The 22,366-nt window shown below is 48.0% G+C and overlaps 1 protein-coding gene across 1 annotated transcript in view; it reads right to left on the bottom strand.

The window, feature by feature from the left end:
- Positions 1–22,366, bottom strand: part of C6H18orf63 (chromosome 6 C18orf63 homolog) — a 237,418-nt gene that overhangs the window by 115,138 nt on the left and 99,914 nt on the right. Inside the window, exon 5 of the mRNA XM_075316417.1 lies at positions 14,852–14,893. Coding sequence (XP_075172532.1) covers positions 14,852–14,893 — 42 coding nt within the window. The remainder of the gene's footprint in view (positions 1–14,851; positions 14,894–22,366) is intronic.

Genomic DNA, 22,366 nt, shown 5'->3' with positions numbered 1-22,366 from the left:
CAGGCAGCGCGGGAAGCCAGTGAGACGGAGGAGGAGGAGGGCGCGGACGCCGAGCCTGAGAGATCGCAAGAAATGACATTACAACAAGTCACAACACAGCTCCGTGCAGCGATTCAGGATTCTAAAGTGTCACTGACGTGCAAAATTGAGGAGCTAAAAATAGATGTGGGTCTCCTCAGGCTGGATTTACAAAATCTCCGGGAGCGAGTAAATGAGACGGAGCAGAGAATTTCTACTCTTCAGAACGACGCAAAAGCGACGCACGGTAGATTAACAACACTGGAGCAGGCGGCGAATAACTGGGCGCAGAGGGCTGACGACCTCGAAAACAGTCTACGTCGCAACAACCTGAGAATCCTGGGGATGCCGGAGAGAATGGAGGGGAGCGACCCATGTAAGTTCATGGAAGTTTGGCTTACAGAAACTTTCCCTGATACGACGCTTTCCGCAGCGTATGCTATAGAAAGGGCCCATCGGGTCCCAGCCAAACCTCCTCCTCCGGGAGCACAGCCTAGACCTCTTCTGTTCGGCTTCTAAGCAGCAGAGATAGAGAAGCTATCCTGAGTGCGGCGAGACGCAAAGGTCCGATAACGCATAATAATGCATCTATATCGATCTTCCCCGATTTCTCTGCGTCCCTACAGAAAACGAGGGCATCTTTCATCCAAGTGAAAAGGCGCCTCAGGGAGCATCAGATAGTTTATTCCATGATTTTTTCAGCCCTCCTGAGAGTGGTTCATCAGGATCGCTCCCTGTTTTTCACCTCTCCTGTGGAAGCAGAGGAATGGATCAACTCGCTCAAGCTCGGAAGGAAGCGCTGATTTCTGATCCTGCAACGCCCTGGGGATCATCATTGAATCTCTTCTGCGATTCTCTTGTCCTGCATTTCTATAAGGTTGATTCCTGGAATGGCGACGATGATGCGGCTCCGGTATCTTTTTGTGCGTTATGTTTGCGATCGCTGTTGCGATTAGTCTACAGTCTCTCTATTGTTGGAATATTCTTCATCGCTGGGAAGAAGGCGCTGAAGCGGGCCGGATTCTGAGATGCAAGGCCCGGGGTCGGTGTGGCGCTTGACCCCGATCTCCCGGATCTGGATCACTGATGCTTCACTCATTATGAAGGAGGCGCTGCTGTGGGCCGGGCCTCTACGGTGCTCCAGGAATCACATCTGCGCCCAGTTTGTAATTTCATTGGGCTGGATCCCTGCATCCCAGTTGGTGGAGGAAGGACGCGGTTGCAGGTCCGGTTCCTGCGATGCTTGTGACCGTTGCTGCGTCGGGGTTGCGATCCCGTGAACTTGGGACCCGCGACCTTGGTCATCGTTGAGTTGTTCCAGAGGCCGGCGTTACTTCGATGCTTCGATCCTTAGTTCCTGTTTGAGAGGGCCGGAGTCTCACCCTCGGAGGAATCTATAACCTCGTCGCTGTTGCGTCACGGACACAGGACGGGGAGGACTCTTCATGCTACAAGCGAGGGCCGGCCTGGAGTTTTACCTTTGGAACTTAATGTTTGGCATCGCAGTTAGGTATAACTTAACCTTTAATTATTATAGATCTTTATTAAGTCTTTGGTTACCGCATATCATAGCTTTTGCTTTTTATGCCCTAATGCTACACTCCCACCTATTTCTTCCCCCCCCCTCCTTTCTACCCCCCATCTCTATCTTTTAACTCTTTCATTTCACCCCCCGCATTCCAAGCAGTGCCATTTGGTCCTTATCTGCCATTCCTTTTCACCATAACAGACTTGCTTCAGACTCCCCGCCCTTTAATCCTACTCTTACTCACTCCCCTCATTGTCCCTTTTTCTCTCACATCATTTTTGTTTTTTTTATTCTTTCTGCCCCACGCCCCTCTATTCTACCATGCAACCTGGCATCCCACTCTTTCATCCCTATTTCCCCCCTCCCTCCCTCCTCTTTTCCTACTCTATATTTCTCTTCCCCCACCTTTTTATGCCTGTTCCTGTTCCTTCTCCCATCTTCCTCTCACATATCTCTCTGTCCCACTTCCCCCCCTCCTCTCCCTAAATCCCCTCCCCCCTCCCTTCCCCCATTTTCTCCCTTCCTTTTGCTTTATCTTCCCTGTTTCCATTCCTCCTGGAATTTGCCATGTTATGCATTTAGGTTATCTATGGGATTTAATATGTTGGACTGCAGGAGGGGCTCAGGTCCTTGTTCGAGGACTCCCCCGTACCAAGTACTATACCTAGCCACGTTTGTTAACCCTAGTTGTTTCTAGGGAAAGTCTCTGCTGATCAAACTTTTGGTCCTTTTCTTGTCGTCTGCTTTGAGCAGCCGAGTGTTTACAGTTTAGGGGTACGTTTACCCGCATTACGCTGTAGGTTGAGAATTTGACATTTTATTCAGAGTCACGGGTGATATTCATTAATGGTTTTAAATTTAATGACTTGGAATGTCAGGGGACTGGGCATAGCCAGGAAGAGGGCGGCAGAGTTCTCACACATCAAAAGGTCTAAACCTCATATTGAAGGCAGAAAAGAAAAAAAGAAAAAAACGATCCGGCACTGATTCTTCTTTAAAATAAAATCTCCATAGTCTTTATTAGAAATATTAAAACCATCAAGAAGGCCGAGTACAGGTCAATACGTGGAAACTTTACGCGTTTCGGACTACACCATAAAAGCAACAAGAGTCCTTAGTCATAAGTCACTTATGACTAAGGACTCTTGTTGCTTTTATGGTGTAGTTCGAAACGCGTAAAGTTTCCACGTATTGACCTGTACTCGGCCTTCACGATGGTTTTAATATTTCTAATAAAGACTATGGAGATTTTATTTTAAAGAAGAATCAGTGCCGGATCGTTTTTTCTTTTCTGCCTTCACTTGTAACCGGTTGGGACCCACCGGTGGATCCTAGGCACCCGCAAGGTGTAGCAGTCCGGGCAACAGGTGAGCTGAAGTATTTCTTTTTCCTTCATCTAAACCTCATATTGTATGTTTACAGGAGACCCATTTACTGCCTGAGACAGATTTCTTAAGAAGCCATGGATTCAGTGGACAGCTCACTCTACTCATTCCTCATTCTCCAGGGGGGTATCGGTACTGGTTCATAAATCATTACGCTGGGACCCGGGAAAGATTGTAAAAGACCCCGAGGGAAAATATGTATTTATTCAAGCCCATATTGAGGGGTCAATGGTAGTGATTATGGCCATTTATATCCCTCCTGCGATGGGCACCTCGCTTCTGTATGAGGCGGCTAAGTTCGCTTCTCAATATCCTCAAGAACTGGTGCTATGTATGGGGGACTTTAATTTGATCAACAATCCTGAAGTAGACAGATTTAGCGCCCACCAGACTTCTATTCCCCAGACGATACAAACCAGACTGAGTGTATTTCTACGAGAGGTGGGATGGCGTGATATATGGCGACTCCATAACCCAGTATTGAGAGAATATACCTGCTACACTCCCGGGAAAAACTCCCTATCCAGGATTGAATATATCTGTGGGAATGAGAAGGTCAGTTCTCATATACAAATGGTAAGCCATTTACCGAGATCGGTTTCAGACCATTCTCCTGTGTTTACGAGTATTAAATGGGAGGAATACAAGTCACATAGATTATCTCGTAAAATTAATCCCTGGTGGCTATCACTTTTTGGAACCAATGACAGAATCCCTGACCAAATAATGACATATACTGAGACGAATTCCATAGAGAACAACCACTCAGCTTACTGGTATGCATTTAAGGCGTACTTGAGGGGTTGTTGCCAATCTTCTATCTCATACATCAAGAGACAGGCGTCCAGAGAGGAGGAGGATTTGGCCGCTCAAAATAAAATCTTAGAACATAGATTCACCTCTGACCCGTCTGAGGAGAATAGAATTAGTTGGCTGCAAGCTGGGAGGCAGTATCTTCTATATTTACAAGATAATGCCAAAAGACATGTCTTCTTCACGAACCAGAGATATTTTGAGCAAGGAAATCAGTCTAGCAGCTTGCTGGCATTCTTGGTGCACCAATCCAATAGCTCACCTGCGGTCATTAGGATCAGAACTCCTAACGACGAGATTGTTACTTCTGTCAACGACATTCTGGAAGTGTTCTTGGACTTCTACAAGCGCCTGTATGAGTCCAGACTGATCTTTTCGGGGGAGGAGATCTCCGACTATCTGGGGGACCTCGGGCTTCCCAGATTGACTTCGGATCAGAGACTGGCTTTGGATGAGGTCATCAGTATGGAGGAGATGGTGGAAGCGATGGGGGCCCTTAACAATGGTAGGGCGTCTGGCCCTGACGGACTCCCGATTGAGATATATACCAAATATCAGGGGGAGATTGCTTCAGCTCTCACAGAAACGGTTGGAGCTTCGTTCGGGATAGGGCGGTTGCCTGATTCCTTTTATGAGGCTACTATTGTTTTACTATTGAAACCTGATAAGGACCCCCTGGACTGTGGCTCATACAGACCAGTCTCGCTGTTAAATTCTGATTACAAGATACTTACGAAAATGTTGGCATCTAGGCTTAACAAAGTTATCTCTTCCATAATACACAGGGATCAGTCTGGATTCATTCCGGGTAGGAGTACCTCGGATAACCTGAGGAGGGAGCAGGTGATCTTACAAGCAGGCACAAAATTGGACGAGGATTGGGCTCTGATCTCATTGGATGCGGCTAAGGCCTTTGATTCCATCGAATGGCCATACTTGCTGCAGGTGCTGCGGGCGTTTGGTTTTGGTAACAATTTCATCCGGTGGGTTGAGATTATATACAAAGAGCCGACGGATAGTATTCAGGTGGTTGGCGGTGTGTCTGGGTCCTTCTCCCTGGGGAGGGGAACCAGACAGGGGTGCCCCCTGTCTCCCCTCTTATTTGCTTTAGCCATGGAACCGTTGGCAGCGCGCATTAGGGCGGTCCTGTATACAAGGGAGTGAGGTGTGGTAAGGGGGAGGAACGTCTGTCATTGTACGCAGATGACCTGCTACTTTTTGCTTCCAATCCGGATTCCTCCATTCCCAGAGCCGTGGAGCTCATTAATCTATTTGGGGAGTTCTCGGGCCTGGCGATAAATTGGTCAAAATCATACCTCCTATTTTTATCCCAAGACAGAATTTGGTAAACACATCTGTATGCAGAATACCGGTAATAGATCTATTCAAGTACCTGGGGATTATACTAACGAAAATTCCAGCAGAAATGATAGCCAGAAATGTTGCGCCTCTCTTAACACACTTCGGGGAAAAATTGAATAGGTGGAGTCAGCTTCCCCTTTCAGTAGCGGGAAGGATTAATCTTCTTAAAATGATAGTACAACCGAAGTGTCTATATATCACCCAACATATATTTGTAACAATTCCCCGCTCCTTTTTTCGCTCAATGGACTCCTTAATGATTAGCTTTGTCTGGGGCTCTTCTAGGTTTAAGATCCAACTGGCCAAATTGCAGAGGCCCAAGGATCTGGGGGGTATGGCCCTCACGGACCTATATTTATACTATTTAGCTGGACAATTGAAATATCTGGGTCCCTGGGCATTACCTGGCGTGAAGGGCTCCCCGGAGGGATTTCTGGCAGAATTCACGGGTATGAATCTCCTATGGCCCCTATTGTCGGATTATAAGAAAGCCCCTGAGGGCAGAATCCTCCCAATTCACAAACTAGGGGCCAGGATTTGGAAGGAAGCTAAATCCACTTTTGGATTCCAGGATGCTCCAGTTGGGACCCCCTTGTGGGGTAACTTGGACCTCCCGCATTTCTGTGGATGGTCTTTGGGGAGTGGAGGAATCGCAGAATAGTCTTTCTGGGCTCAATAGTCCGGAATAATGAGCTCCGCCCTTTTGCGCAACTACAGGTTGAATATGAATTGCCGGACTCTCATGGGTTCCAGTACCTCTAGGTCAGACATGCTTTTCGGGCTCAGTTCTCTGGTCGTGGGGCTAGATTCTCTTCATTTCCGATAATTGGAATTATTAGATCACAGGGTCCTGGGGGGCTAATCTCTAAGTTATACTCATCTCTTTTCCGGGCCAAGGCCATAAATAATCCTCTCTCGGTACTGGGGAAATGGAGGGCCAGGATCCCGGAGTTGGATGATGTAGCTTGGGATGATATTGTTGAATCTCATACCTTAGGGCGGCTTTGCACGTTGCAACATCGCACATGCCATGTCGGTGGGGTCAAATCGAAAGTGACGCACTTCCGGCGTCACTTTCGAGATCGTAGTGTGTAAATGCTAGATGATACGATTAACGAGCGCAAAAGCGCCGTTATCGTATCATCGTTGCAGGCTCCGACTTTTTCATAATTATGCTGCAGCGACAGGTAAGATGTAGTTCCTCGCTCCTGCGGCTGCACACATCGCTGTGTATAACGCCGCAGGAGCGAGGAACATCTCCTTACCTGCCGCCGACGGCTATGCGGAAGGAAGGAGGTGGGCGGGATGTTTACATCCTGCTCATCTCCGCCCCTCCGCCGCTATTGGCCGCCTGCCGTGTGACGTCGCTATGACGCCGCACGACCCGCCCCCTTAGGAAGGAGGCGGGTCGCCGGCCAGAGCGACGGTCGCAGGGCAGGTGAGTGCATGTGAAGCTGGTGTAGCGATAATTTTCGCTACGCCAGCAATCTGTCACGCTGTACTCTAAGATGTACAATAGCAGTACAGCGCAGTAATGTGGGACTGAGAGGATTCCTGAAACTATCTGAGAAGGTATTTAGCTGGTAAACCACCAGGGGGCGTAAAAGTGGAGGAAACGTATGAGCAGGGAATTCCCTAGCAGAGGTAATACTAGTCAAGCCCACCAGATGGCAGTAGAATCGTCAGAAAGCCGTGTCACAACATGAGGTCTTGTAAGTACACAAGGGCAAAGTCTAAATGTAGTCAGAGGGAAGCAAATAGTCAGTAGCCGGGAAATCAGAGCCTAGAAGCGAGGGGGAGTGGGAAGACAAGACAGAATAAAGGTAAACAGATAAGGAACAAACAGGGAGACAGCGGGAGAGACACTGATGGAAACAGACAACAGAGAAGGTTAACATGTCAGGTGAACACGGAGGTCAGGAGGGGGCAGGGCAGACAACAGGTCACTCAAGAGCAGAACACAGCAGAGCCAGAAGTATCACTGGCGAAGTCCAAAAGAAACAGTGCCCTAATAAAGCAGCCTGACCTCCAGAAAGAGGCAGAAAGGATTAACCCCTAACGTGACTTGCATCAGAAGTGAAACTAAAAAAAAGGCTCAGCTCCAGCTGAGCCAGGAGTCAATCATGACACAATCACAAGATATCACTGCTGCGACGGGGGCGGGGACTATCGCGTGCGACATCGCAGCATCGGCTTGCGATGTCGCAACGTGCAAAGCCCGCCTTAGTGTCTCCTGCAATTAACAACAGACTAATTCAATTATTCCTTATCCACCAAAGCTATATCACACCAGTGAGACTAAACAAGATGAACAGCACGGTTGCGGATGGATGTCCGAGGTGTGAGAGAGATGGGGCGGATTTCTGGCATATGATCTGGGAATGTCATGTTGTTTACTCCTACTGGAGAGAGGTTACAGCTACACTCTCCTCAATATTAGAGAAGACGGTCCCTTTAAGTCCGATTATCTTTTTATTCGGAGTGGTGAATGCGAACTCTTGGTCCCAGTTTAAGAACTTGCTATTGAAAAAGGTCCTGTTCTTGGCCCGAAAGGGCATTATACTAAATTGGATGAGCCCTTGCTCCCCCTCCAAAGCTTCCTGGATCGCACTTGTGAATGCCATAATTCCATTAGAGCAATTTATGTTCAAGAATAGGGGCTCTTTAAACAAATTTGACAAAATTTGGGGTAGGTGGTTGAGGTCGCCCTTGACTGGGGGCTCTCCCGGTTCCCTGACTACAAATCTACAAGCCCTTCTGTCTTAAAACTTCTATTTTTTACCGCTATGACGCATATGTGGACATGAAAGTCCGGTGAGTAGTAATATTTTATGTGCTGGTGGTGTGACTCGATCCTCTACACTGAGTGTTAATATCTCATGTCATTATAGAAATTTTGCCTGTTCTTTTTGATTTTACCTGTGATTGTATACTTTTAGATCATTTAATATTCATCATTATTATCTGTGAACAAATGGCTGAACAGATTGCTGTTATTATGTCATACTTAACCTTCAATAAAACGAGTTTTAAAAAAAAATAAATGTCACAATTTTTAAACTTTACATTTTTATGCCCTTAAAGGGAATCTGTCACCAGGTTTTTTTACCTCCTCTGAGAGCAGCATAATGTAGAGACAGAGACCTCGATGTGTCACTTACTGAGCTGTTTGCTGTCATTTGGATAAAATAAATGTTTTCTCTGCTGCAGATCTAGCTCTTATACAGAGCTCATCAATATGCTGGACTACCTGGCAGCGCGTCAAGTAGCTTTCTAATGATAATCTACTGCTGATTAAACAGTGATTTTATCAATACTACACTAAGCAGTCCAGTAATTGAAACACTGCTGGAATCAGGATCTCTGCTCCTACGTTATGCTGCTCTCAGATTAGGTGACAAAAACGTGGTGACATATTCCCTTTAAACTGGTACGTTATATCACACAAAATAGATAAATAAGATTTACCACTTGTCTACTTTATGTCAGCGCAATTTTTGAAACTTTTTTGTTAGGAAGTTAGAAGGGTTCAAAGTTTATCAGCAATTTCTCATTTTTCCAACAAAATTTACAAAACCATTTTTTTAGGGATCACATCCTATCTGAAGTGACTGAGAGGTCTACATAACAAAAAATACCCAAAAGTAACACCATTCTAAAAACTGCACCCCACAAACTGCTCAAAACCATATTCAAGAAGTTTATTAACCCTTTAGGTGTTTCACAGGAACTAAAGCAATGTGGAAGGAAAAAATTAAAATTTTTACTTTTCCCCACAAATAACAAATAGTTTACTTTAGCCCCAAAGTTTGCATTTTCAACAGGGTAACAAGAGAAAATGCACCATAAAATTGGTTGTGCAAGTTCTCCAGAGTACACCGATTCCCCATATGTGATGGAAATCTACCATTTGGGTGCACAGCAGGGCTCTAGAGGGAAGGAGTGCTATTTGACTTTTTGAATGCAAAATTGGCTGGAATCATTTTATAGACAATTATCTTGGCTATCTCATACATAAATTTGACTTGGAACTATTTAGCATATGACTAGTTAAGCAGGTTTCTGTCATGTAACTGCATTGTTACTGTTTTGCTCCTAAAAATCTAAATTTCTAAATTTAAATTTTTATTAATTTTGTTAGCACAAATCCACCTTTGGCTTTCAACACTGCCTGGAATCCTTCTGGGTATGCTCTTGATGAGATCCAAGGATTTCTTGACCGAAATCTGATTCCAGGTCTCTTCTACATGTTCCTAATGTTGCTGCATACTCACCGACTCACTTGGGTATGTATACAGCTTTTTCTTTAACTCTACCCACAAGTGTTCGATTGAGTTGAGGGTTGGGGGAGCCAATCCAGCACATCTACTTGTCACTGAACTATTTCTTTACCAATTTCAACGTATCTTATGCCTGCTTTACACGCTTCAATAAATCTTTCAATCCGTCGTCGGGGTGAAGTTGTAAGTGACGCACATCCTGCATCGTTCGTGACGTATTTGCGTGTGACGCCTACGTGCAATCAAGATTGAACGAAAATACGGTGATCGCATACACGTCGTTTATTCCTCATACATTGGACATTTTGTTGTATGAACCTAGTCAATTGAAACGTGTGACATCCCTCATACGATTGTGATGTCTGAGGCTATGTGCGCAGGTGTGCGCTCTGCACCGCAGCTTAAAAAAGGTCCGCTTCAGAGCGCAGCTGAAAAGCTGCGTTCTGAAGCGCCTCACAATGTCGGTCATTCACTAATCTCTGTCAGTCGGTCACTATCTCTGTCCCTCTCTCTCTGTCCATGTCAGGCTATCCCTCTTACCCCCTCTGTCATACTCACCGATCCCCGATCACCGGCGCGGCGCTGCACGTCTTTCTCACTGCTCCGGCGGCTTTTACTATTTTGAAAAAGCCGGCCGCTCATTAAACAATCTCGTATTCCCTGCTTTCCCCGCCCACCGGTGCCTATGATTGGTTGCAGTGAGACACGCCCCCACGCTGAGTGACAGGTGTCTCACTGCACCCAATCACAGCATCCGGTGGGCGTGTCTATACTGTGCAGTGAAATAAATAATTTAATAATTAAAAAAAACGGCGGGCGGTCCCCCCCAATTTTAAAACCAGCCAGATAAAGCCATACGGCTGAAGGCTGGTATTCTCAGGATGGGGAGCTCCACGGTATGGGGAGCCCCCCAGCCTAACAATATCAGTCAGCAGCCGCCCAGAATTGCCGCATACATTATATGCGACAGTTCTGGGACTGTACCTGGCTCTTCCCGATTTGCCCTGGTGCATTGGCAAATCGGAGTAATAAGGAGTTATTGGTAGCCCATAGCTGCCAATAAGTCCTAGATTAATCATGTCAGGCATCTCCCCGAGATGCTTTCCATTATTAATCTGTAAGTGACAGTAAATAAACACACACACCCGAAAAAAATCCTTTATTAGAAATAAAAAACACAAACATATACCCTGGTTCACCACTTTAATAAGCCCGAAAAAGCACTCCATGTCCGGCGTAATCCAGGATGCTCTAGCGTCGCTTCCAGCTCTGCTGCATGGAGGTGACCAGAGCTGCAGCACACACCGCCGCTCCTGTCAGCTCCACGCAGCAAATGAAGACAGCCGCGTGATCAGCTGAGCTGTCACTGAGGTTACCCGCGGCCACCGCTGGATCCAGTGACAGCGGGTAACCTCAGTGACAGCTCAGCTGATCGCGCGGCTGTCTTCATTTGCTGCGTGGAGCTGACAGGAGCGGCGGTGTGTGCTGCAGCTCTGGTCACCTCCATGCAGCAGAGCTGGAAGCGACGCTAGAGCATCCTGGATTACGCCGGACATGGAGTGCTTTTTCGGGCTTATTAAAGTGGTGAACCAGGGTATGTTTGTGTTTTTTATTTCTAATAAAGGATTTTTTTCGTGTGTGTGTGTTTATTTACTGTAATTTACAGATTAATCATGGAAGGTATCTCGGGGAGACGCCTGACATGATTAATCTAGGACTTATTGGCAGCTATGGGCTGCCAATAACTCCTTATTACCCCGATTTGCCAACGCACCAGGGCAAATCGGGAAGAGACGGGTACAGTCCCAGAACTGTCGCATATAATGTATACAGCAATTCTGGGCGGCTGCTGACTGATATTGTTAGGCTGGGGGGCTCTCCATAACATGGAGGTCCCCATCCTGAGAATACCAGCCTTCAGCCATATGGCTTTATCTGGCTGGTTTTAAAATTGGGGGGGACCGCACGCCGTTTTTTTTAATTATTTAATTATTTATTTCACTGCACAGTATAGACACGCCCACCGGCTGCTGTGATTGGGTGCAGTGAGACACCTGTCACTCAGCATGGGGGCGTGTCTCACTGCAACCAATCATAGGCGCCGGTGGGCGGGGAAAGCAGGGAATACGAGATTGTTTAATGAGCGAACGGCTTTTTCAAAATAGTAAAAGCCGCCGGAGCAGTGTGAATGCCGTGCAGCGCCGCGCCGGAGATCGGGGATCGGTGAGTATATGAGAGGGCTGCTCAATTCAGTTACTCAGGAGTTTAGCGGTCACCGGTGAGTCCTTCACTGGTGACCGCTAATCAGGACGCGACACAGACAGAGCCGCAGCATGACAATGAAGTCGGGTGAAGTTAACCCGAGTTCATTCTGATCGTGCGGCTCTTTCTGTGTCTGCGGTCATCTGCCATTCAGCTCTGCTACATGGCTGTCTGTGTCTGCTGTTAGCGGCCATGTAGCAGAGCTGAATGGCAGATGACATAGTAAAAACGCATCCCTACACATTACACACGCTTGGCAAGTCAATAAATAAAAAAAAAGAAGGGTGCCCAATGCATACGTCACAGAACACATGATCTAAAGGATCGCACACAAAATTGATCAATTTAACATAGACTACTAACGCACGTGTGACAGCAAATGAACGACCTACGTGCAATCTCATAAGATCCCATATGCAACCTGGGCGTGTCACATCGCATACGAGATTGCACACCTAATTGTAAGGTGTAAAGCTGGCTTTAGTTTCATGGTCCTGCTGGAACACTAGGTCTTCCTTTTCATACCCACATACACATAGCACTGGAGACCACCATCAATCATGGTCAAGTATCCAATGCCTTTGGCTGTGAAAACTCTATAACATAAGGCTTCTTTCACTGAACTTGACAGTTCCTTCTATTTCTCGATCAGTCAGACCCTTTTTCACTTGTTTTCACCCTATTCCAATTTTCTACTGTCCACATTTCATACTGTTTTGCAAACTCAAGCCAACGCTTTTTATGATGATATTGAAGTTGAGGCATCTTCACTTTTTTTGGGCCACCATTATAGACTTGTGTAAATTATATGGTGCTTGCATGGACGTCTGTGATCTCACTATTACAAAGCGTACGATCCACTTCCACTGCCGTGTTTGTTATGCCAGAACTGATAGACCTTGTGATGAGTAGACTTGTTAACACCAATATTCCCCCTGGACGTCCACCTCTTGGCCTTTCAAATGTCATGGCGCTTATATGTTGCAGTTTAGCAATATTCTTGGCCGCCATTGATGAGCTGGATGATGCAGTCTTTCTTTTCTTCTTCATGGCTGCTCCATGTTTCGAACCAGCAACCTTCCGCTTGGGAATCAACCCAATAACACACTAAGCTATTAGAGAATGTAAAAACATGGTGTAATTTGTAGTATAGAAGAAGAAAAAGATTTTTCCACCACCAGGAGCAAAACAATAAAAATGCAGCGAGATGACAAGAATCTGCATAACTAATCATATACTAAACAGGTTCAAGTCAAATTTATGTAAGAGATAGCCACATTGTCAATACACTGATGGTAGTCTCATGTTCAAGGCCTCTGCCACACTTTCGCAAAAAACGGGTCCGTGTTCTGTTTTTTATGTCCGTTTCGCCGGTATGTGTGACATCCGTGTGATGGCGTATGCTCACCATGTGTGCGTGTGGAATGTCCGTGTATGCATGAGATACGTACGTGAAATGTCCGTGTGTTGTCCGTTTGAAATGATCCGTGTGGGAGGCAAAATGTCGTTGATACATACCCGCTGACAGCAGACACAGACAGAGTCGCGCGATGAGAATGAACTCGGATGAACTTCACCCAACTTCATTGTCATACCACGGCTCTGTCTGTGTGTGGCGTCCTGATTAGCGGTCACCCGTGAAGGACTCACCGGTGACTGCTAATCCCCTCAGTGACTGAAGTTAGCGGCGTGTTTAGCGCTGCCGTCACTCATGCTACCCGCGGCTAGCTGGAGTCTTCCACCCGAGACTGCAACTCACCTGTGACTTCATCGCTGATCACGCAGCTCACTTCAGTCGCTTGGACGACTTGCTGTCACAGTTGGAGGATCCAGCGGTGGCCGCCAGTAACCTGAGTGACGTCATCGCTGATCAAGCGGCTCACTTCAGTTGCTGCGTGGAGCTCACAGAGAGCGGTTGTGGTCTGTGTCCGCTCCTGTCAGCTTCATGTAGCAGAGCTGAGAGCGTCGTGGTACGTCGTCTGGATTATGCCGGATCTGGATGGGTATTTGGGGCTTAAAAGATTGGTGAAAGAGAGTGTTTGTTTTTGTGTATTATTCCAAATACAGGATTTTTAGGATGTGTGTGTTTATTTTCTTTAACTTACAGGTTAATCATGGAAGGTATCTCTGGGAGACGCCTGTCATGATTAACCCCTTATTACCTCGATTGCCACCGCACCAGGGCGATTTGGGATGAGCTGGGTAGAGTCCCGGAACTGTCGCATCTAATGGATGCGGCAATTCTGGGCGGCTGCTGGCTGATATTGTTAGGCTGGGGGGCTCCCCATAATGTGGAGATCCCCGATCCTGAGAATACCAGCCTTCAGCCGTGTGGCTTTACCCTGGCTGGTATCAAAATTGGGGGGGGACCGCACGTCGTTTTTGTTTATTTATTTATTTTACTGCATGATATAGACCCACCCACCGGTGTCCGTGATTGGTTGCAGTGAGACAGCTGTCACTCAGCGTACGGGCGTGTCTGACTACAACCAATCATAGGCGCCGGTGGGCGGAGAAAGCAGTGAATACGAGATTGAATAATGAGCGGCCGGCATTTTCAAAATAGTAAAAGCCGCCGGAGCTTTTTGACAGCTGTGCAGCGACGCGCTGGTGATCGGGGATCGGTGAGTATAAGAGAGGAGGAGAGACCGACCGACGGACAGAGAGAGGGACAGACAGACAGAGCGACCATCTGACAGAGAAAGATACCGACCGACCGACAGAGGGAGATTGACCGACATCGCATCCAGAATGCACAAAAAAAGTGATACGGACGGTACGGGTAGCACACGGACATGCTACGTGTCACATACGTGCAGAAACGGACCCATTGCCTTTAGCGGGTCCGTGCCTGCGTGATGCCGGAGAAAAACAGACATGTTGAGCGTGTGGAAAAACACACACACGTACAAACGACACGGACACACTTTCTGTGTGATATTACGTGTGTGTGCCAGTTACCATAGGGTAACATTGGTGTATGTGTCGCCGTGCTGCCGGTACGTGCAAAAACGTACCAAACACGTACCGGCGGCACGGATGTGTGTTGGAGGCCCAAAGCTATAGTGGATGGTGAGATACGGAGCCTGAAAGTCAAAAGTTCAAAACATTGTTACCCTTTTGCACGTCAGTGTATTTCATATATTGTTCTTAAAAATAGATAATCATAATTGAAAGTGAAAATATTTTAACAGTTTACTTACCAACTGCATCCTGCTTTCCAGATTTTGTTAAAAAATCAGCCCCTATAAAATATAAATTTTAAGTTGCATCTAACAATATAAGTTTCATATACCTAAAACATATTTACAGTGATTTTGCACACTGAGCCAGAGGTACTAATATTGCTGAAAATGTTGACATTCTAAACTTAAGCGGGCTTTACACGCTACAATATATCTTACGATGTGTCGGCGTGGTCACGTCGTAAGTGACGCACATCCGGCATCGTAAGTTATATTGTAACGTGTGACAGCTACGTGCGATTGCGATTGAACGTTAAAACGTTCATCACATGCACGTCGTTCAATTGCTAAACTTTGAACGCGAGGTTGTTCATCGTACCCGGGGTAGCACACATCGCAGTGTGTGATACCCCGAGAACGATGAACAGATCTTACCTGCGTCCCAAGGCTCCCGTCGGCAATGCGGAAGGAAGGAGGTGGGCGGGATGTTTACACCCCACTCATCTCCGCCCCTCCGCTTCTATTGGCCGGCTGCCGCGTGACGTCGATGTGACACCGAACGTCCCTCCCACTCCAGGAAGTGAACGTTCGCCACCCACATCAAGGTCGTATGGAAGGGTAAGAACGTGTGACGGCAAATAATCGTTTGTGCAACACGTTCAACAAATTGAACGTGCCGCACATACGATGGGGGTGGTTACGATCGCATACGATATCGTATGCTTAATCATAACGTGTAAAGCAGGCTTTAGACTAGAGTCTGAAAATTCAATACATTTATACAAGTGAATCATTCTGGAAAAATATGGTACAACTTCAGACATTTTTTTTTAATTTTATACAACCTCTTGGATTGCCCATCTTTCAACCAATTTTTTGTGTAAAGGGGGCTTTACATGCTACGACATCGCTAATGCGAACTCGTTGGGGTCACGGAATTGGTGACGCACATCCGGCCGCATTAGTGATGCCATTGCATGTGACACCGATGAGCGATTTTGCATCGTTGCAAAAACGTGCAAAATCAATCATCGGTGACATGGGGGTCCATTCTCAAAAATCTTTACTGCAGCAGTAACGAGGTTGTTCCTCGTTCCTTTGGTAGCACACATCGCTCCGTGTGACACCGCAGGAACGAGGAAGCTCACCTTACCTGCCTCCCGGCCACAATGCGGAAGGAAGGAGGTGGGTAGGATGTTACGTCCCGCTCAGCTCCGCCCCTCCGCTGCTATTGGGCGGCCGCTCAGTGACGTCGCTGTGACGCCGCACGGACCGCCCCTTAGAAAGGAGGCGGATCACCGGTCACAGCGACGTCGCCGGGCAGGTAAGTATGTGTGACGGGTCTGGGCGATGTGGTGCGGCACGGGCAACGATTTGCCCGTGTCGCGCAACAGATGGGGGCGGGTACCCACACTAGCGATATCGGGACCGATATCGCAGTGTGTAAAGCCCGCTTAAGGCAGTGTTTTGACTAACGGCACATTTAATTTACATATGACCCAGCAGAAGCTGCTTCTGAAACTGCACTGTAATTTTTTTTTTAATGCTGCATGTTGAACCATGTTCCCATAAGTTATTAATGAGTTTTAATACTTTATAGAATTTTTGCAGCATTTTTACACTTATTACATAAATGATGTTGTTTTCATTTTTCCATTGCATTTTTGGGTGCGGTTTTTTTCGTGCATTTTTATTGCGTTTTTGACGCTGCAGTTTGCCTCTTCTTGGTATGTCATGTTTTAAATAAATCTAAATAGGAGAGAAAAGGCGCAATAGCGTCTTACCCGATATATTGGGTGGGAAAGATCATGTAAAAGTGATGCACTCACCTGATCGGGTTGTGCCAGTCACAACTCCTTTACCAGCATAACGTGAGCGCCAAAAAGGTCCAGCAGCAGCCCTGTTGCACAAGTAGAATATCAACGGAAGAAAAAGAAAAAAACAGGTATTTTGCCGCGCTTGAAGACCATAGACTATGATGTTAGTTCCTTTCCCTGAAGAAGGAGACAGTTGTGGTCTCCGAAACGCGTAGGAAGAAATAAAAAGAATTATTTGCCTGACATCATAGTCTATGGTCTTCAAGCGCAGCAAAATACCTGTTTTTTTCTTTTTCTTCCGTTGATGTTTTAAATAAAACAACTTTGTGTTTTAAGCTACATGTTCTGAAGAACATGATTAAGACCTGAGCGTCGAAACGCGTTGTTCTGCAAGCCATCCAACATACATGCTGTACCAGCTGGATTTTTACCTTATATTTAATAAAATGGACTTTTAACCTGCTATTCCTGGCGCTGGAAACTCTCTATTTTCTACAATTGATCGGCTGCCTAGCCACATTCCGTGCGCAGGATTTGGATCTTACCAACAAGGCAGTTTGGTGAGCTGGACTTTTTCTTCTTTGTTGATTCGTTGTAGCAGTTTGTACCTGGATGAATCCAGCTGTGGCCACGGGTAACCTGAGTGATGTCACCGCTGACAGCGTGACTCACTTCAGTTGCTCTGTGGATCTGACAGAGAGCGGCGGGATTCTACGGCCGCTCCTGTCAGCTTCCGATGTAGCAGAGCAGGGATTACTCCGGACCTGGAGGGTTATTTGGGGATTAATAAAGTGGTGAAAGAGAGTGTTTTTATGTCTTTTATTCAAATAATGGATTTTTCGGGGTTTGTGTTTATTTACTTTCACTATAGATTAATCATGGGGGGGGGTGTCTCATAGATGCCTGCCATGATTAACCTAGGACTAAAGGGTACTTTACAAACAACGATATCGCTAACAATATATTGTCGGGTTCATGGTGTTCGTGACGCACATCCGGCGCCGTTAGCGATATCATTGTGTGTGACTAAAAGGAGCAACGATCAACGATCAAAAAAACATCAAAAATCGTTGATCGCTGACAGGTCGCTCTTTTTCATAATATTGTTGGTGGTGCAGGTACGATGTTGTTCGTCGTTTCTGCGGCATCACACATCGCTATGCGTGACACCGCAGGAACGACGAACATCTCCTTACCTGCGTCCACCGGCAATGAGGAAGGAAGGAGGTGGGCGGCATGTTCCGACCGCTCACCTGCGCCCCTCCTCTGCTATTGGGCGGCCACTTAGTGACGCCGCTGTGATGCCGAATGAACCGCCCCCTTAAAGGAGAGATTGTTCGGTGTCTCCAGCGACGTCGCTAAGCAGGTATGTGCGTGTGATGCTGCTGTAGCGATATTGTTCGCTACGGCAGCAATCCCCCCGTGACGAAACAGCAAGGTGGGCGGGTGCTATCGCGCACGACATCGCTAGCGATGTCGCAGCAAGTAAAGCACCCTTTAGTGGCAGCAATGGGCTGCCATTGACTCCTTAGTACCCCGATTGCCACTGCCCCAGGGCAATTTTTTAATTATTTATTTATTGTACTGCACGATATAGACCCGTCCACTGGCGGCTGTGATTGCTTGCAGTGAGACAGCTGTCACTCAGCGTGGGGGCGCGTCTGACTGCAACCAATCATAGGCGCCGATGGGCAGGGGACGTGTGGCGCCCTGGACAAGCCAGGACGTCACAGGTACTGCAACAACACACCCCACACCCCGGTTAGGAACACCTAAGTCAGACACAATTCCTTGTTGCCTCCCTCCACGGGCTGATGTCCACACCAGGTGGGGCGGAGCCAGGTGGTTGGCGCCTCCCACCGAGGAGTTCACAGTCCTGGAGGCGGGAAAGAAGGTCAGATTGTAAAAAGGAGTAAGAGCAGACTGACCGTGTCCGGGTACGTGGCCCGGGCACCTAAGAGCAAGGTTGGCAGACGGTGGTGACCGTCTGCAGGAGAGGCTGATTGACGCACAACCGTAAGGACCGGGGACGGGCGGTGGCCCGCCGGTACCGGATCGGGGAGCAAAGAGAAGCCAGCACCATCCAACAGGGCCTACGGACCCCGACCAGGCTAGGAGTCGCTATTAAACCGGTCAAATCCGTCAGCGACTGGAACCTCCGGGGTTTCCCAGCAGTAAAGACCCGACTGAAGGCAACCGTCCAAACCGTGAGGGAGATAAAGCTACCGCCAGAGCTAGAGCTCCTAGGGCCAGAGCCTGCGGGCAAAAAGGGGCTCCCTTAGCCAACATACCGCTGGGGAGCGGGTTACCGGTGGTAAACCATCGGGGCCGAGAACATAACACCGGTGCAGGGAGAGACAGTTACCGCCAACCTACCGGGAGTGACCGCCGCAGCCGTCTGTGGGACTCGTCCATCCAGCCGTTTGTTTTACTAGAGACTCCGTGTGCGTTACTGGCTGAGTAAGTACCACCGTGCCGTCTGACACAGCGCTGCCCCTGCGACCCTGCACCCGGCCAAGCCCCGCAATCCACCAAACAGACAACAACTCCGGGCCCCGGGACTACCAAAATCCCCCTACCTACGGAGGGGAGAGAAAAATCCCAGCTGCTCCCTGTCATCGCTCCCGGGATCCCCGTACAGAGCAGCGGTGGTGCCCCAACCTCACCACACACCGTGGGTGGCGTCACAAACCGACATCCCAAACACCAACAAACCCCCCTTTCACTCACGGGCGAGGAGCGCCACTCGAGTCCCCGGATCCGGCCCACCGCTTGAGTCACTGAGCAGCAGCAGCGCCGGACCCGAGCGTGGTGAGCGCAGCACCCTCCCCGCCCGCGACATACGCAGTGAATATGAGATGGAATAATGAGCGACCAACATTTTCAAAAGTAGGAGCAGCCACCGGAGCAGTGTGACAGCTGTGCAGCACTGCGCTGATGATCGGTGAGTATGAGAGAGGGGGTGAGAAGGAGAGACCGACAGAGAGAGAGAGACAGACATTGACAGAGAGAGAGACCGACCGACAGACAAAGAGAGAGAAACTGACAGACAGAGAGAGAGAGACCAACATCGACAGAGAGAGAGAGAGAGACTGAGACTGACCGACAGACAGAGAGAGAGACATATTTTCTAACCAGAAAGGAAACATCGGAGCATGCTCTGTTGCTAAAAGACGGAACCATCGCCAGAATCCGTCATTTGACGGATGGGACGGATTTAGGTGCCCATAGGCCTCCATTATAACCAAGGACGGATGCCGGCGGAATCCTGCGCATTGTGTTTTTTCGCCGCTACAAAAAAAGTTACATTCTGCGTTGCTTCCGCCCGGCGGTCAGTCATGCCATGACTGATCAGTCGCATAGCGGATGCAGCGCAGGGCCATCAGTCGCAATCCGTCATTACTACAAGTCTATGGGGAAAAAACGGAATCCTGCAAAATATTCAGCAGGATACCGTATTTCCTCAAGGCGACGGATTGTGACTGATGCAAAACAACGGAAGTGTGAATGTAGCCTAAAGGGGGCTTTACACACTGCGACATCGCTAATGCGGAGTCGTTGGGGTCACGGAATTTGTGACGCGCATCCGGCCGCATTAGCGATGTTGCTGTGTGTGACACCGATGAGCGATATTGCATCGTTGCAAAAACGTGCAAAATCGCTCATCGGTGAAATGGGGGTCCATTCTCGATTATCGTTACTGCAGCAGTAACGATGTAGTTCGTCGCTCCTGCGGCAGCACACATCGCTATGTGTGACGCCGCAGGAACGAGGAACCTCTCCTTACCTGCCTCCCGGCCGCTATGAGGAAGGAAGGAGGTGGGCGGGATGTTCCGGCCACTCATCTCTGCCCCTCCGCTTCTATTGGGCGGCCGCTCAGTGACGTCGCTGTGATGCCGCACGGACCGCCCCCTTAGCAAGGAGGGGGTTCGCCGGTCACAGCGACGTCGCCGGGCAGGTAAGTATGTGTGACGGGTCTGCGCGATGTTGTGCGGCACGGGCAGCGATTTGCCCGTGTCGCACAACAGATGGGGGTGGGTACACACGCTAGCGATATCGGGACCGATATCGCAGCGTGTAAAGTAGCCTTAATACTTCCTGGTATTTGACTTTTTTTTTTAGCATGTTTCCGCATGTACATTTTTATCTGTGTTTTGTTCTGCATCTAATGCAAGTAAATGATAAAAATGTGTGCATAAAAAAAACTTAGCATACCCACAAAAGAAATTGCCATGTTGCGTATTTTGAAACACACACTGCCTGTACGTTTACGTTGATTACAAAAAGAAATATAGTGGTATGAAATTCCTAGAAATTTCATTCACTTTGCTGAAACTGTAAGGCTATGTTCATATAGGGTATTTTTGCAACGATTTTGCAGCAGTTTTTAACATATTTTTTGCCTTGGTTTTATGTGAATACATGGTAATAAAATGCTGCCTTTCACAGTCCCAGCAAATGCAAAGGGGTACTTTACACGCTGTGACATCGCTACCGATATATCGTCGGGGTCACGTCGTTAGTGACGCATATCCGGCGCCGGTAGCGACATCGCAGCGTGTAACACTAATGAGCGACGATCAACGATCACAAAATCATTCCAAAACGGTAAGCGTTGACACATCGTTCATTTCCTTAATATCGCTGCTGCCACCGGTACGATGTTGTTTGTCATTCCTGCGGCATCACACATCGCTATGTGTGACACCGCGGGAGCGACGAACATCTCCTTACCACCGGAAGGAAAGAGGTGGGCAGGATGTTACGTCCCGCTCATCTCCGCACCTACGCTTCTATTGCCCGGCTGCTTAGTGACGCTATGACCCTGAACACACCTCCCCCTTGAGGGAGGGATTGTTCGGCGGTCACAGCGACGTCGCTGCACAGGTATGTGCGTGTGACGCTGCCGTAGCGATAATGACGTGACGTCATTGCTGATTGTGCGGCTCACCTCAGTTGCTGCGTGGAGCTAACAGAGAGTGGTCATGGTATGTGGCAACTCCTGTCACCTTCGTGTAGTAGAGCCGAGAGTATCGTGGAACCTCCGTGGATTACACCAAACCTGGATGGGTATTTGTGGCTTAATAAAGTGGTGAAAGAGGGTGTTTGTTTTTGTGTATTATTCCAAATAAAGGATTTTTCGTTGTGTGTGTTTATTTACTTTCACTTACAGGTTAATCATGGAAGGTATCTCGGGGAGACGCCAGCCATGATTAACCCCTTATTACCTCGATGGCCACCGCACCAGAGCAATTCAGGATGAGCCGGGTAGAGTCCCGGGACTGTTGCATCTAATGGATGCGGCAATTCCGGGCGGCTGCTGGCTGATATTGTTAGGCTGGGTGGCTCCCCATAACGTGGAGCCCCCCATCCTGAGAATACCAGCCTTCAGCCATGTGGCTTTACCCTGGCTGGTATCAAATTTGGGGGGGTCCGCACGTCGTTTTTTTTTTAATTATTTATTTATTTTACTGCAAGATATAGACCCGCCCACTGGTGGCTGTGATTGGTTGCAGTGAGACAGCTGTCACTCAGCGTGGGGGCGTGTCGGACTATAACCAATCATAGGCGCCAGTGGACGGAGGAAGCAGTGAATACGAGATTGAATAATGAGCGGCCGGCATTTTCAAAAAAGTAAAAGCCGACGGAGGTTTTTGACAGCTGTGCAGCGCCGCGCTAGTGATCGGGGATCGGTGAGTATACGAGAGGGGGAGAG

Source organism: Anomaloglossus baeobatrachus, chromosome 6, assembly GCF_048569485.1.
Source record: "Anomaloglossus baeobatrachus isolate aAnoBae1 chromosome 6, aAnoBae1.hap1, whole genome shotgun sequence".
NCBI classification, from domain to species: domain Eukaryota; kingdom Metazoa; phylum Chordata; class Amphibia; order Anura; family Aromobatidae; genus Anomaloglossus; species Anomaloglossus baeobatrachus.
This window is presented reverse-complemented; position numbering and strand designations above follow the sequence as displayed.